The sequence below is a fragment of the Etheostoma spectabile genome, chromosome 15 (assembly GCF_008692095.1).
Source record: "Etheostoma spectabile isolate EspeVRDwgs_2016 chromosome 15, UIUC_Espe_1.0, whole genome shotgun sequence".
In the NCBI taxonomy this organism is placed as follows: domain Eukaryota; kingdom Metazoa; phylum Chordata; class Actinopteri; order Perciformes; family Percidae; genus Etheostoma; species Etheostoma spectabile.
The window spans coordinates 35,063,140-35,080,018 of record NC_045747.1 but is presented as its reverse complement, the minus strand read 5'-3'; the positions used below and the strand labels follow the sequence as shown (position 1 = coordinate 35,080,018).

Sequence of the window (16,879 nt, the reverse complement as noted above, 5' to 3'; positions counted from 1 at the left end):
GTGGAACCAGCTCCCAGTCTGGGTTCTGGAGGCACACAACGTCTCCACATTTAAGAGTAAACTTAAAACTCTCCTCTTTAAAAAAAAAAAGAAGCTTATAGTTAGGGAGTAAGGAGGGTTTCCTGCTTCTCTTCATAGCCATCCGATTCATCTACCAACCCATATTGGGCTGGCTCATCTTTGCCTTGGACCAGCTCGTAGTTACGCTGCTGGGAGACGTCCTTTGACACACTTATCTCCTCTCTCTTTCCATCTGCGTGCATTCATGTGGAAGAAATGCTTGTTACTAACTTATCTCTGGGGAGTTAATTCCCAGGAGATAAGTCCTTATCCTTGTCTTCTCCCGCAGCACAGTTTTCCTTGGATTTGGGTGGCACCTAAATCATGGTTGCAGCTGGTCATGTCCGACGCCCTGCTGTGCCCTACTACGCCCTGCTATGCCCTACTATTCCCCGTAATGCCCTACATTGCCCCACAAAGCCCTCAGCTGCTACAACTATTATTTGTGGTTGTAGATCCAAATCTTCATTGTTACTATATCTGCCACTGTTCATCATAATTATTATGTATCATAATTCTCCATATCTGTATATTTGTATCAGTGTCTGTGTCCAAACCTGCAGCGACAGATGTCACCCACAAACAGCCTGGGTCTGTCAGAGGTTTCTGCCTAAAAGGAAGTTTTTCATCGGCAAATGCTTGCTTGTAGGTAATTGTTGCGTTTTTGTGAATTATAGAGTGTGGTCTAGACCTATAAAGTGTCTTGGGATAACTCTTGTTATTATTTGATACTGTAAAAATAAAATTGAATTGAATTGAAATACATCATTTGGTGAAAGTTGTAGTTTTTTTGTTTAGTTCATGTTTCTAAATCTGATTCCAGACCATTAACTCTAAAATGAGAGTTATCAGTTATTGTTTGTGACAAACACAAAGGAATAATGTCAAGTTATCAGGTAAATCAGGAAATAACGATGAAAGTTAAAGGTGCAGTAAGAAAATCTGGGCACAGATTGTGGTTATTTGAACTTAACTGTCTCAACAAATACATAGAGCCCCCCTTTAGAAGCTCCTTCCCCCAGATTCAAGGTAAGATAACTACTGGTTGGCCGGCCCATTCCTACGCAGCCTCTACTGATGTATATTTTCTTTCCTGTACGACAGTTTTGTATGTTGTTGTTTAAAAAAACAAAAAATAGAATAAACATTTCCCCACTACCATCAACTGTTGCCGATTGGCTGGAGTAGTGTTTTGTGCCTCGTGCACTCTGTTCTGTTTGTTTTCCATTTACACAGACAGGGCTGTGTTTTCACACCCAAGTTTTTTTTTCAGTGGAAACGGAGCAAAAAGAGAGCGCTAGGTGACCCATTGAGGAGATATTCACTGAATTTGACAAAAATTGTATTGGATTAACATCACTTACTATACTTACCCTCACTATACTATACCCTCATGTTGTCCTGGGGTCAAATTTGACACATTTTCAGTTTTTTTATAACAAAAAAAGGGCCTTCGAAATAAGCTGAAAATATTATCATTAGAAATATCAAATAACTTTAGAAAAAACATCCAAAAAAGGACCCACTACATTGAAAAAGTGACAAACATGTCAGAAAATGCGATAACTTTTTGCATGGTTGATGGGAAGACAACACAAGGGTTAAAAGACAAAACTGGAAATGGAACAACAACACAAATGTCACAGACCATATGGAGTGACTGTGGCAGAAGTCAAGGGCGGAGATGATTTGTCTGAAGAACTTCCTAGCTTCTTTGGGGGTCAGTCTGCCCTTCTTCACCAGGTAGTCAAATAACTCTCCGCCAGACACATGCTCCAAAACCAGGTACCTGGGAGACACAGGAGGGTAGAGAGGGCAGAGAGTTGAAAACACAGGTGAGGTAAGAGAAACATTTATGCACAAACGTCACGGATACCTCTGCTATATTTAAAAACTGAAACATCATGTGTGTAGGATCTAGGGCTGAATGATATGAGGAAAACATGCAAACGTTGAATATTGCAATAATAATATTAATGCAATAAATAAACAGATATTAAAGTGAACTCAGTTCTGCATTTCTGCTGCTTTCAGTATTCTGCTAAAATACAACAAATGCCTGTTGAATTTAAAACAAATGAAAATCATTTTCAATATTCTTTTATTGAATATAAAATGCACGATTAAAAAATCCATAGGTTGCATTATAAGTGCAGTTTTCTACTACTATTTTCTTTCAACTAACTGACTAATTCAAAATCTCAGAGTGTCTTTTGTAATATGTCGCAGCCTGTATTGTGGCAGTTTATTTTGTGATTACGATTTAAAAAATGATATGATATATTGTGCAGCCATGGTATGATCGCAGTTTTGTTTTGCAGAACATATTTTACCTTTCAGATTATAGGTTGTTTCAGCTCTGGCGAAGATCCAGAGAGAAGAAAGTCAGCAGAAAACAGAACGATAAAGAGATACTCACAGGTATTTGTTATTCTCATAGACATCATGCAGCTTCAGAACGTGAGGGTGCTCTATTAGTTTAAGAATAGCTATTTCTCTCTCCACCTGGAGAGACAGAGGGAGGGAGAGATGTGGAGAAAGGTTAAGAGAGAGGGAGCAGGAGGGAGGTTAAAAATTATGGAGATTGAAATGTCAGGAGGAAGAGGAAGGTAAATATGATGTAAGGCAGAGAGAGGAACGAAGCCAGTATACAGGCAGAGTAAGGCTAAATGCTGAGCAGACGGAGAAAATGTTAAAATGCGTTTTTGTTAAATTCTTTAGTGTTCATTTAGAAGCAGAAACAAGTTGTTGAAGAAGTTACCGTTACCAAAAAAATTGCCAATAACTTTAAACTGTCTACAACTACAGGTTAAAGTTATTGGCTGATTTTTTAGAAGTATGCTATAAGGGATGAATGAAAAAAGGGAGAAAGAATTATATTTAGAAAATTGTGAATGACCCTGTGCTGACATTGTTAATTTCTGTTTTCAAAGTTTAGCCCATAATCAAAAATATATATTTTTCCTCTTACCTGTACCAGTTAACATTAGTTTTATTTATATAATTCACAGGCCTGCTTTCTTTTTACCGCTAACAGTATCACTGCACTGGTCCAACATTTCTAGCTTATGGGGATTAGTGTATACCATAGATATATAGCCTTAATTTATACTATAAAAAATATCCATAATCTATCAACTTTATAGCATAGGTTTATAGCTAACCAATACTGATAGCTAATATACAGTGCTTTGCGAAAGTATTTGGCCCCCTTGAACTTTTCAACCTTTTGACACATTTCAGGCTTCAAACATAAAGATATACATTTTTTATTTTTTGTGAAGAATCACCAACAAGTGGGACACAATTGTGAAGTGGAACGAAATCTATTGGATATTTTAAACTTTTTTAGCAAATAAAAAACTGAAAAGTGGTGCGTGCAAAATGATTGGGCCCCCTTGCGTTAATACTTTGTACAGCCACCTTTTGCTGCGATTACAGCTACAGTCGCTTGGGGTATGTCTCTATCAGTTTTGCACATCGAGAGACTGAAATTCTTGCCCATTCTTCCTTGCAAAACAGCTGAGCTCAGTGAGGTTGATGGAGAGCGTTTGTGAACAGCAGTTTTCAGTTCTTTCCACAATCTTGATTGGATTCGGTCTGGACTTTGACTTGGCCATTCTAACACCTGGATACGTATTTTGTGAACCATTCCTTTGTAGATTTTGCGTAGTTTGGGATCATTGTCTTGTTGGAAGATAAATCTCCGTCCCAGTTTCAGGTCTTTAGCAGACTCCAACAGGTTTTCATCCAGAATGGTCCTGTATTTGGCTGCACCCATCTTCCCCTCATTTGAACCATCTTCCCTGTCCCTGCTGAAGAAAAGCAGGCCCAAACCATGATGCTGCCACCACCATGTTTGACAGTGGGGATGGTGTGTTGAGGTGATGAGCTGTGTTGCTTTTACGCCAAACATATCGTTTTGCATTGTGGCCAAAAAGTTTGATTTTGGTTTCATCTGACCAGAGCACCCCTTCCACATGTTTTGGTGTGTCTCCCAGTGGCTTGTGGCAAACTTAGACGAGACTTTTTATGGATATCTTTGAGAAATGGCTTTCTCTTCTGCCACTCTTCCATGAAGGCCGAATTGTGCAGTGTACGACTGATTGTTGTCCTATGGACAGACTCTCCCACCTCAGCTGTATTTCTCTGCAGTTCATCCAGAGTGATCATGGGCCTCTTGGCTGCCTCTCTGATCATTCTTCTCCTTGTCTGAGCTGAAGGTTTACAGGACCCAGGTCTTGGTATATTTGGGTGGTCTGATACCCTTCCGTTTCAAAATGATCGCTTGCACAGTGCTCCTTGGAATGTTTAAAGCTTGGGAAATCTTTTGTATCCAAATCCGGCTTTAAACTTCTCCACAACAGTATTACGACCTCCTGGTGTGTTCCTGTGCTTCATGATCCTCTCGCGCTTTCAACAGAACCCTGAGACTATCACAGAGCAGTGCATTTATACAGAGACTTTCACACACGGGATTCTATTTATCACCATCAGTCATTTAGACAACATTGGATCATTCGAATCCTCGCTGAACTTCTGGAGGAGTTTGCTGCACTGAAAGTAAAGGGGCCGAATAATTTTGCACGCACCACTTTTCAGTTTTTTATTTGCTAAAAAAGTTTAAAAATCCAATATTTCATTCCCCTTCACAATTGTGTCCCACTTGTTGGTGATTCTTCACAAAAAATTAAAATTGTATATCTTCATGTTTGAAGCCTGAAATGTGTCAAAAGGTTGAAAAGTTCAAGGGGGCCAAATACTTTCGCAAGGCACTGTACATATATATATATATATATATATATATATATATATATATATATATATATGGCTTTTTTAACGGCAGACATCGAAGAAAGAGTGGCAGGTATGAAGAGCTGGACAGCACCAGGGCCTGACATGATCCACACCTACTGGCTGAAGAAAATAACTGCACTCCATGAACGCCTGGCAGTACAAATGAACTAACTGCTGATGGATGGGACCCACCCAGAATGGTTAACCCAAGGACGGACAATTCTGATCATGAATGATCCCCAGAAGGGAACAATCCCATCCATTTACAGGCCAATAAACTGCCTCTGGAAAGGCAACAGGCACTCAGTACAAGATCAATAGAGGCCGGGGTCTACCACACTAGGCAGGACCCCAGGTGCAGACTGTGCAAGGATGCCCCTGAGACAGTACAGCACATAACAGCAGGGTGTAAGATGCAGGCAGGAAGAGCGTACATGGGACGCCATAACCAGGTAGCTGTCATAGTGTACAGGAACATCTGCCACGAGTATGGGCTGGAATTCCCAAGGTCAAAATGGAAGACACCTCCTAAGGTAGTCGAGAATGACCGAGCTAACATCCTGTGGGACTTCAAGATCCAGACTGACAAACTAGTGATGGCTAACCAACCAGACATCGTGCTGATCGACAAACCGCAGAAGAAGGCAGTATTGATAGATGTGGCAATCCCAAGCGACAGCAACATCAAGAAGAAGGGACACGAGAAGCTTGAGAAATACCAAGGGCTGAAAAAGGAGCTAGAAAAGATGTGGAAAGTAAGAGCAACAGTGGTGCCAGTGGTAATCGGAGCACTGGGGGCTGTGACCCCCAAACTGGGAGAGTGGCTCCAGCAGATTCCAGGTGAAACATCAGAGGTCTCTGTCCAGAAGAGTGCAGTCCTAGGAACAGCTAAGATACTGCGCAGAACCCTCAAACTCCCAGGCCTCTGGTAGAGGACCCGAGTTTGAGGATGAAACATACCACCCCACAAGGAGTGAGAGGGGGATTTTTTTATTTTTATATATAAATATAAATATATATATATATATATATATATATGTATATATTATATATATATATGTATGGCTCACCTTAGCTAACTAATGTAACAGCTCAGCCGAGAAGGTCGTCATTAATGATGTTTACATCACGTTGCCATAAACACGAGCCATAATATACATCCATGGCATGAGCCTTTCATCCATAAGTTTTTTCCTACTGCGCGGTGATACGGTTATTAGGTGTACTTTGGTAGAAAGAAAATAGTTCCTACATGACTACACGACTGTCTTTGAGTATCCGGATCATGTTTTCTGGAATGCTTTTGGATTTTTCAAATGTATTTTTTTTCGGTGGTGTGGTAGTGCCATCTAGTTCTATTATTATGGAGAGAAGACAGACATTTCTATGGCTCATATCTCCAACAGTGGGCAACTTACTAACACCAAAACAATCTAAATTGATAAATAGCATTACAGGTTAGAAGAAAAATTAGTATTTTTGATTTTGGGGTGAACTGTCCATTTAAGTGCAGGCCTGTACAGAAAGCGAGCCCAGATCTATAGGTAACCTACTTTAAGCTGTACTAATCAACATTTTTCCATGAACAATGAACCAAATAACTATGTGAAAGGTGTCACTCATTCATCAAGTTTCCAACAAACAGTCAATTTTAGTTCAGCTCATCAACAATTATTTTCGCATTTCCATTGGCAAAGGTTGGGGTTAATACAGGCACTTGGACCTTTTCTTGGTACCACCTCAGTCTAGGTTACTAAATACTAAAATGTGGAGTTAAAACACTGCAGTCCACTGATTGGTTGGAGAGAACTGTCACTACCGCAACACAGGACATCCTGCACCTGCCATGTTTAAATAGCCAAACTACCGTTAATAGCAACCACACTTTTTTTATTCACTCAATCAAGATTTTTTTTTTTTAAATGGCAGCCCGCAAACCTACGGCCTACACTACACCGGGTAACTACATCTTACAAAAGATAAGTTACTCTGATGGTGGCTGATGAAGTTGCTTGAAGATGATGTCATGGCAGTTTTATGGGACATCCCTGTGCTGATCAGCTGGGAATCTTGCCTACACTTAGGGGATCCGCTGAAGAAAATGAATGGAATTGAGTCGAATCGAGCAGAACCGGATAACATACAGTGAAAAACGACGATTTTGACAAACCTACAGAGAATTATCACCAACTCTGCAGGCCCCTCTGTTTTAAGGGGGAGTTTTAGCATGGTTCAGTTCATCATTTTGATTTTGCGGCCTGTAACTTTACTGTTTTAGTTCGCTCTCTCCTTACATTTACATCACTAGTCATTAAAAAAGCTCTAAAAACCCACTGTACACTGCCTGCTCAACACTAAACAGCTCAGCACTAAACATAAGACAGACACAGTTAGTGACTAGCTGTTGAACATAGTGCAGCATTTAGCTATGGAGCCAAATTCTTTCCTCAGGAGCTGGTGGAGACCAAAACAGAGCTAAAAGACAGTAAATATTGGACTCACATTCTCCAGATGGCACAAAAAATGAACTCAATTGAATGCCAATGTTGCTCTGTGTCTGCTACGTAAATGTGTAAATACTATAGGCAACTGTTCGCTAACACTAAGCTTAGTTGCTAAGATTACATTATGCTACTGTTGTGTTAACAGCTTTTTGTGCTGCCTCCAAAAATCAATTAATGCAGGGTTAAAGTTATGACTGATGGACATTATGTATTTGATTGATTAAGCTATATATAGCTGGTTGAAACAAGCACTTCTACATTTGTAATGTGAAGTCTCTGACTTATCTGCACTAAAAAGAAAAGTGAATAATGAAAACAACTGTTTTAAAGACATCCACACAAAGGTTTTTTTCTTTAGAATGCCTTTTTGCGTGTCCAACGACTGTGGATTTTGTCCCCAATATTTGATAGAAGGGATGAGATCTCTTTATGCCTTGTATGGAGAGGAGGAAAGATTACAGTGACCAATTTCCCATTAACCTGCAGTGGTTTCAAAACCTTGTCATGTCAAGGACCCCAAAACTGGCACAAATCAGGCCCCCATTTGGTATAGGAGTTTTGCTTTTAGATGTTTTATTATAAAAAAGTGTATGAAATCAATAATCAAAATATTCATGCTATCTGTCATTGTGTTACTTAAAGATGGAATTGTAGTGAAAATAAATGGTTCCCCTTTTTGCTGGGGACCCCCTTGGGAACCCTCTCAAGGACCCTCATTTTGAAAACCACTGTTTTAACCTACATAAGGGCATGTGAGTGTTGCCATAAGATAGACTTGAAAATACATTTGAGACATTTATTAATGCATCTGGCTAACAAACAAAATCTTTAAAAAACACACATTACTCCGGTTTGTCTTCAAAATCAGTCCTATTGAGATACTGAGGTATCTGTATACTAAAACACATGACACCATGACACAGCACTTGCTTTTGCCCAAAGGTTTCTTGGTACAACCTGCTGTATTTTGAAAAGAGATACTTCCACAAAGTTGCAACTTGTAATCAGCCAACATAAAAAGCAATTTTCAGGCCAGTGAGTTTCAGCTGCAGTTAGCTTTCATCTGAGGGCTTAATTAGCAGAATGAAATCATCTCTATTGTTCGATATACAGGAGCAATGAGTGCCCACACACTCGAGTGCTCCAAGTTACAGCACACAGACAGACAGGCTTTTCTTGACTAAAATAAAAGACTTCATTTCTGTTGCTATTTTTGCAGGTTGGAGAGTGCAAGCTGGCAATCATTTGAGCTTCGTAACCACCATAATGACAGTCAGAGTGATTGTAGACACGGTAAAGAGACAGACCGTAGAGAGATGGATATGGATAAGTAGATGAGGTCAATTATAAATAATGTACCTTCATTAGAACTGATTCAGAGAGTTTCTCTCGGTTGACAATCTTTATGGCCACCTTCTGTCCCGTTATACAGTGGACACCCAACTTCACCAGTCCTGAGAAACAGAGAGAGAGAGAGGAGTGAAATATCACAAATCATCATGCAGTGTGAAAACAGAAAAGGGAGGGATGTCATCAATAATTCAAAAAGCTTTACAGACATTGTCACAAACAATTACCAAACTCAGCTCATACAAAGACTGATTGGAATATTTAAGAAGCATGCTGTGATGTCTTCTCCTCCCCATTCCCCATGTCTTCTAAAGAATAATTCATTTGATGACATCTTGACATGGGTTGGAGCAGAATAAAAAGCATGGGAGATAAAAAGACTTACACACGGATCAAACCATGCTGAATAGCATGTGCTACAGTGATTCTGAGATTCGGAATGCTGGAATCAGGTGATGCACCTTGCCTGTAGCCTGTTTGCCTGGCTACAGGAGAGGGATTAGAGGTAATTTAGTCTGTTCCCTACCTGTCTGTCCCTTCCCGAGAGTCTTCTCCAGCCGGTAAGGCCCCACATACTGGCTGGACTGGCACACCGTCAGTTCCTTGCTGCTCATCCTTTCTCAAAGGTGAAATCCTATTCCTGATATTTATGAGGCAGATCAAGATAGCGGTCGCTGCTGCTCCGTGCGTAATGCCGTAACGCACATATCCCGGGCGGCTACACGGCGGCGGAGAGGAGAGGCGCGGAGGACTGGTCGTGATCTAAAGCCGGGCCCTGCAGGCTACTCCCATGCACTTGTTTGTCATGCGGCCAGGTCCGTGCTGGGAGTGAGAACCGGCCCAGTTTTACACTCTACAAGGCTTAGGATAAAGCAGCATCTGTCCCAGTCTCAGTTTGTGTCTATTTCACTACAGCACGGAAAGCAGCATAATTCAGAGGCAAGGTAGAAAAGATCCAAAAGAAGAGGACGTTTGAGGTTTGACCGGTGTCAGTGATAGGCGATGTAGTCCCATCAAATCCACCACCCCTGCTATAAATAACAGTAGTTTAAAGCTGATTGATCATATGTAGCTTATGCAGCTGGACAAAAGTGGAGCAGGAAAATAAAGATCTCATTCAGATCTGAGGGCTACATTTGCCACAGATTGATTCCTGTAAGGGTACAGTCTCAAATATCCTAAGTCAGAATGGCCTGATTGAATCCATTCTCTGATCGATATCAGGAACCCCCTCCTCAAGGCTGCTGCTGCTACTACCGTCCAAAAATGTTTCCATAATTCTTCCGAGCTCATAGGCTACATTGCCCTTTTTTCTTCTTCTCAAGCCAGTCGGGGCCTCGTTTCGGTCAGGATGTGGCTTTCTGTGCAAGATGCGGCGTTGTCCAGATAATGATCTATTATCACAACAGCATCAGCAAGAAGAATGGGTTTTCCAATATCCGGTGCACACTTTGGCTCACCCCTCCCCGGCCCTGCATCAGGAAATAGAGGAAGAGGGGGGAGAGCATAAAAAAGAAGGCAAACAGCGTCGGGTAGACAGGGCCAGACAGGCAAACTGCCCCCCGCGGTCAAGACGGCTGCAGCGGGTAGAGGAGCGCTCGATGTGCCGGAGGAGGATCAGCGCTCGGCCCGGTGATGAATCCTGTTTCTAGAAACAACAAGCATCCTCAGCTGGCCTGGTGGTAGCCGACTCCCCGTCTCTCCTCCCTCCCTTCCTCCCTCCCTCCTTCTCTCTCTCTTCCTCTGTGTCTCTCTTTCTCTGTTTCTGGGCGGATATCATATCACCGCATCTCCTCCCTCAAGCCGGCGCTTGGCTATTGAACAAAAAAAAAACGCCTAGCAGAAAATAATCTTTCAGGTTGTCAGAAGTTGCCCGCACCCACAGTAGTGTCCACCATTCACGGGCTGGCCTCTTCCACTCCCCCCTTCCCCCTCAAACACACACACACCACCCAACAAAACAAACACACACACACACACACACACACACACACACACACACACACTCACTCTCTCTCTCTCTTCCTTTTCTTCATCGGTCAGCATCAGCATCCGGGTTCCGCTTTTCCCTCCCCACCCCTCGCCCCCACCTTTTATTGGTTGGACCCTTTTTTTGATTCGACCCAGAACGCCTATAGGCTATTTGTAGCATGCTGACTGATTAGGTAAGTTATAAGAGTAGTACAGTGTGCGAAGAAGAGGATAAATAAGCAGTGAAGTTTTAGCAGGCCTGAAGCAGGAAATTTGGCTCTGTTTTCCGTAAGACCAACATTTAAGGTTGTAGGCATGATCATCATTGTCATGGAATGTAGGTCTGGTCTGTTTGACAACATTAATTGCACCACAACCCTATAGACCCCCAACCCCCATTTTGTATTTATGTCAATTTTAATAATAAAGCAGGTTGACGTGCCATACAAAAACTGTGAAAGTAGCAACACGCTAAATGCACACAGCCTGTGTTCAGAAACTTTACATTAACGAGCTGTCAGGACTTCTGTACAGTTGTGAGGTCACAACTGTACAGACTACTAAATAGGTAGAAAGTGCCCCAGCTATAATCATAGACAGTTAAAGAAGTGGACCAACAGATCCTGTTGCTCTGGACGGAGACCAGTGAAGGATATTAGAAGCGCCTTTCCGGCGATGGCTGAGTGTTACTGCGCAGCCTCCAACTGAGCTTGACGACGTAGATGTGACATGATCAACCTGTAAGTCTTCTGGTAGCTGTGCCAAGAGAAATCTCAAACATTCCCAATCAGCAGAGACGGAAAGCATAGGTATATGTAAGGAGATAACCTAAGCACAGGCTAATTACTGCTAACTAAAATGCTAGTTAACATTAGTAATTAAACCTAAGCAACTAATGTAAGTCGACACTGTCTGCGTGCTTCTCCTCGCAATACAGTGATTTGAACTATGCTACAGCAAGTCGCATGGTTACAATGACACAACCGTTAGCCGTTATTTTCACAAAAACGTCTGCTACAGAGCCATAATATGAGCTACAAGGTAATGGAGACTTTTATACATTGTTGTGTTTATTTAGAAATAAACAATGGAGAACTGAAGTTTTTAAACGCTTCAGATGTAAAGTTATTTACTGTCAAAGTGGTTCCAATAGGAATAGCGGTCAATGGAATGCTAACGGAGGGTGAGTGCTTGGTAGCATTAAAATGGTGCCATGGGAGCTACGCTTTGTGGATGCTCGCTTACCCCCTTGGCTGTAATGTGCAGAGAATTTGAGAGGGCAGATGCGGAACACCTGGAAACCATGACCAATCAGAGCAGACTGGGCTTTTTCAGGAGGGGGGCTTGAAGAGACATGCGCTTAATCGTAGAGTTTCAGACACAGAGTGAATAGAAGTATATTCACACAGACAGTAAAATAATGTTTTTTGAGCATTAAAGCATGTCAACTTGTGCTAGTAGAAACCCAAAACACAAGTATGAACCTGAAAATGAGTGCGATTTGGGATCTTTAAATCAAGCAGTCCTCAATTATTTGACTCAAACATATCTTATCCATGTCATGGGATGAGCTGCCTCAGTACACTTTAAGGGCATACTCGGTCCACTATGAAAAATTACAGAATTAATATCTGGGAATTCACACTATAGACACCACAAATCATATTTGTGTAACAATGTGGCTACAATTTAGTACATACACAACCCAGCCACTAGGTTTCAGCTTACAGCAAAGTCACTAATTTATATTGGTTGCAAGACAGAAAGATATCAGGATACCAAGAATACCATGTCCAGGTCAGTATAGAATATGAATAGATGAACAAAAGAACATTAGATTCATACAAACCACAACAAAAATGAAGAGGAATAGTATAGAAATAGTTTGGGGTCACTTGCACTCCATTGTAGACAGAATACCAGCTGAGCTCAGTTGCATTGTTTTTTTTAACCAGGGCAGCAAGTTTGTTTACTTGGGAAATATTGCTATTTATTCTGTGAATTACAATATAAATACAGTTGTTTAAGCCTACATTATGTAACTCAAAAGAAGTAACATCAGACAATTCTTGCCCTTTTTTAGGGGGCAGGAGTGGAAATGAATGATGCGGTTTCAGAATGATGGAAATAGGATGTTCTGTAGTCCCTATGGATAGTTGTTTTCCTTGGCAACTATCATGTTTTTCCCAAACAATGTGCAGATTTTTAGGCATTCTTCTATCAAATGGCTTGAAAAATAGTGCAGATAGCCATTTAATGGAGCTCTCATTTTCATGTTTTCTTATTCAGCGTCAAATTTACTAACCCTGCCTGACTGGTCTCTTGCTTTTGTTTCCTCCTTTTGAACTCTCAAACTGTGACAAAAGGTCACAAACATATTCTTAACTAAAGCATAGTCTATATCATCAACGTTCCACTTCCGGGATTGCTCCGTTGCTGACCAAAATTCCAACGGATATCACTCATTAAGGCAGGATATCCGTTGCCTTGGGCTTCCTTTGTGTTAGCAATTTAAACTGTGGTGGATTTCTGAGGACTATGGTTAACTGCTCCTCAGATCTCTGCAGGGTAAATCTAGAGCAATAGCTAGTCTATCTGTACATCTTGACGCTATATGTCAGTTGTAGTTTGTTAGGATATTAAATCAAACCACACAACCGTGCACATTCGTCGAATGTACATGAACCCAGCAAAAAAACACAATGCCTGTTATCAGCTCCATCAAGACCAGTACTTCAACCCCGATCCTCGCTTGATTGTTGTCTCAGCCACCCTGGTTACGCACGCTACAAGCTATTGGAAAAAGCTTTGTACTTACCTGTGTCTGTCCTTTTTTTGTCTTACCCCTCTCTCTGTGTTTTGTTTCCTCAAAACACAGACTTTACTCAATGTGAGGACACCAGTCAGGGAAGTAAATTTGACTCATGTGTGACATAATGATTGAATGATGAACACTTCACATAATAAAACATAATAAAAAAATTAGCTTGTAAACGTGAAATATATTACTTTGCATGTGCTTGATTCTCTTTCAATAAAACAGAAAACTAAAAATACATATTAAAAAACCACTCAGCGGATGAGCAGCCACTGTGCACCGCTGATCCCTGGGACAGATCATCTCGTAAAACCGCTAGGTGCTGCATTGCTGCACGCTGTGATTAAAGTTCACATAGTGATATCTGTATGACGCTCACTCCCAAATCTTTATCCCTTTTTAATCTTAATCTCTTGATGCAGTCAGGTTGATGTAGCTCAGATTATCTAACGGGGCCATGCGTGACAGTGTTCATGTAAGTCCTTGCCTGTGAATGTACCGTCTCCATGTGATTCTACACACAAACAAGAAAAAATTAGAAACAAAACTATGAGACATTTTGTCACTGAAATCTAGTTTTTCTTCTCCAATGATGCACATTCAGAACGTCTATCCATATATGCCCTACAAGGAAAAATGTTTCTTTAAGCATTCATTTATTTTTCCACTCTATGAGCATCACAGTATTAATAAAAGATGTCTAGGTATGGTTTATATTTTTATAAAAAGAACTTGGAAACATGCTGTTATTTGGAACATGCTAAAATCTCCACAAAGGAATCAGTAAAGTTGTGGTACCTGCTAATGCAAGTGCATTTTCTAAACACAGGATGGTGCTGCCACGCTACTGTATGACCTATCATTTCTTTCCTACTATGCAATGAGCACAGCAAGGTGTACGGAAGAGGATTAGGGACACATGTGAAAAATGAATTTGAGTTCTGAGAAAAAAGTCAGAATTCTGACTGCATTCTCCGAATTCTGAGGAAAAAGTCAAACTTCAAAACTTAATTATTTTTTTTAAAGTATTTCAAAAAGTCAGAATTCTGAGAATAAAGTAAGAACTCAATACACTTTTTCACATGTGGCATCCTCTTCAGTAAAGGTGTGAGTTGTGGGATTATGACATGTAGTTATAAGTGTGTTAACTGTAATTCTGCATGCCTAACCAAGAACAATGTGTTGTCAAGACTTTTCCTGTCTTTGTATGTCTGGACCAGTGTTTTTCTGTTAGATCTCTCTCCATATATATATCTATACATCTCTATATATCTAGATAGTTCACTAAAGGGAATAGTGAACAGAGAGAATGGGTGGACGGTTTCGAACACAGCCATAAAAAAGGGGAACTATGCCCATTTTCAAACGTACATGTTGTTGCTATGGTTTAAAAAAAGAAAAAAAAAATATGTGTAACCTTGAACAATAAGAAACGTAATACACATATTTGGTTTGCTAGGTGAAATATCGTTTAATAATGCAAATGAGTTTTTGGTCAGGGTCAACATATATGATGGTTCAGCATGTTTAGGGTTCATACAGTATAGGTGATAACACTACGGGTACTTATTCTTAGGCTGAACTGTGACCTCCCCCTCTCCTAAACTTGGAGAGCAACCTCTGGTCTTCTCTAAACAAGGGCTGAAACAGCAAATACAAAGAAGAATGTTTCTGGTGCAGGTATTTAGATGTGTTTGACATTAGATCACAGCTAATACGAATACAATAATCAGCTGTCAAAATACCCTAACAGTTTTATGCCAACCTTATACCAAAACAACTTTTCAGATTTTCCACTGTTGCAATGAGAGTCTTGCTAGAGTTGGGTCCCGTGCCCGTCGTCTCAATCCTTGTACGTATGGTGTATGGTGTATGGTGGTGCTAAAACTCAGTACGAGCTGTCTTCAGTCAGTCTTAATGCGCCGAAAAAAATCAAACGTGTTTGATATTATCGTAAGTTTTAACTCTTGGTAGCAAAGTCTTATAGTCTGTGACTTCAATGACATTATGACTTTGTCTTTAGGTGTGAGATGGTGTCACACTTTAGTCTTTCCAAAGTCTTTTCAGAGTCCTCTAGTGTAAGGAATAAAGCACCCAACAATACTAAGAAGTAGCTATGTTGTCGGTTGTCATCAGTAGCTGCTAGCTACATTGCAGTACAAAAACCTGAAATGATATTTTCAATGACATTGCCGCTTCATAATTAGGGCTGGGTATTATTCAACAAGTTTCAATACTGGTACCAATACCATAACTTTGATACCGGTTCCTGCACGATACAGTTTTTGATACAGGTTCTATAAAATCCATTTTAACAAAAAGAAATGACAATATTACGGCAGAAAGATTGTCCTGGCTGTCTCTACAAAGTGTAACGTTAGACAGCCAATCAGCAGCATTATTAAATCTTGTTAGAAACACGCTGCATGCTTATTGGCTCACAGGCGCTGTTGATATTTACTCCTTAGGTGTGGAAATATGGAATTGAATGACACGGCTTTTTTTTGATACTCAATGCTATGGACGCAATTCGGTTGTTGCCTAGAAAGTATTGAATTCGGTACCCAGCCCTATTCATAAAACCATATTATTTGCTTGTGTGGGAGCTAGAATTGCTTAATATTCTATACATTGAGGCAGTGTGAGCTCTACCCAACTCTTGCCACACACACACACACACACAGAGCTACCTGCCCTTACCACTTACCCTTGCCCTTTAGGCTCTATGCAGGCGGCAGAAATACAGTACCGCCTCCCCAGCCGGGGGAATCTTCCTTAGGCATATCTGATGTCAAGGGCTGAGCAGTCTGTCACTGTGTTCATGTACAGCAAAATGTGTTGCTGTGTGACCTACAGTATTGTGCAAAGTGTGTCTGTGTGTGCAAATTACTGATTGATGTTCAACAGGGGTCCTTGTAAAGCTGAAGACTAGAGTCTGGCTTCAGTTGAATGTGATTGCTCTGTGTCAAAGTATCCTGTGTGTGTGTCGGGATGTACATAGTGTGCTCTTTCACATGTTGATAGCAGAGGAACATTCCTGGAAACATAGTGTGCCTGTTTACACAGGTCATAAATGCTGTGTACACACATGCACAGAGTTATAGCTCATTTGCACACCTGGGCTGTCTAATGGGACACCATCTGATCCTATTCTGTACAGTGCAGGTCATTACAAGGTATTATTTGACAATACAAAATACACTGGAAGTGGTGTCGGTGGGACTCGCACTTATGGTCGTTTAAAATATGACAGAAATCATACCTAAAACTATTACTTTTTATATTGAGACATATTTAAAAAATGGTTACATTTGGAAATTAAATGCAGGACTAATGGGGGAAAACATGGGAAAGAAATTAACTGTATTGAAAAGCATGA

At 40.7% G+C, this 16,879-nt stretch overlaps 1 protein-coding gene and 1 long non-coding RNA gene across 7 annotated transcripts in view; one reads left to right on the top strand and one right to left on the bottom strand.

Annotated features, from left to right (window-relative positions):
* Positions 1-290, top strand: part of LOC116703092 (uncharacterized) — a 14,339-nt gene extending 14,049 nt beyond the window's left edge. The window contains exon 3 of the long non-coding RNA XR_004335339.1: positions 275-290. This is a non-coding gene — a long non-coding RNA (uncharacterized LOC116703092). The remainder of the gene's footprint in view (positions 1-274) is intronic.
* LOC116703091 (serine/threonine-protein kinase BRSK2) overlaps positions 1-10,520 on the bottom strand; it is a 39,343-nt gene extending 28,823 nt beyond the window's left edge. For all 6 annotated transcript variants that reach the window (XM_032537686.1, XM_032537689.1, XM_032537691.1 and 3 more), the window contains exons 1-4: positions 9,238-10,520; positions 8,721-8,815; positions 2,480-2,565; positions 1,709-1,849 (exon numbers count right to left, since the gene is read on the bottom strand). In XM_032537686.1, coding sequence (XP_032393577.1) covers positions 1,709-1,849; positions 2,480-2,565; positions 8,721-8,815; positions 9,238-9,325 — 410 coding nt within the window. In that variant the 5' untranslated portion in view covers positions 9,326-10,520. The remainder of the gene's footprint in view (positions 1-1,708; positions 1,850-2,479; positions 2,566-8,720; positions 8,816-9,237) is intronic.
* Positions 10,521-16,879: the final 6,359 nt, after the last annotated feature.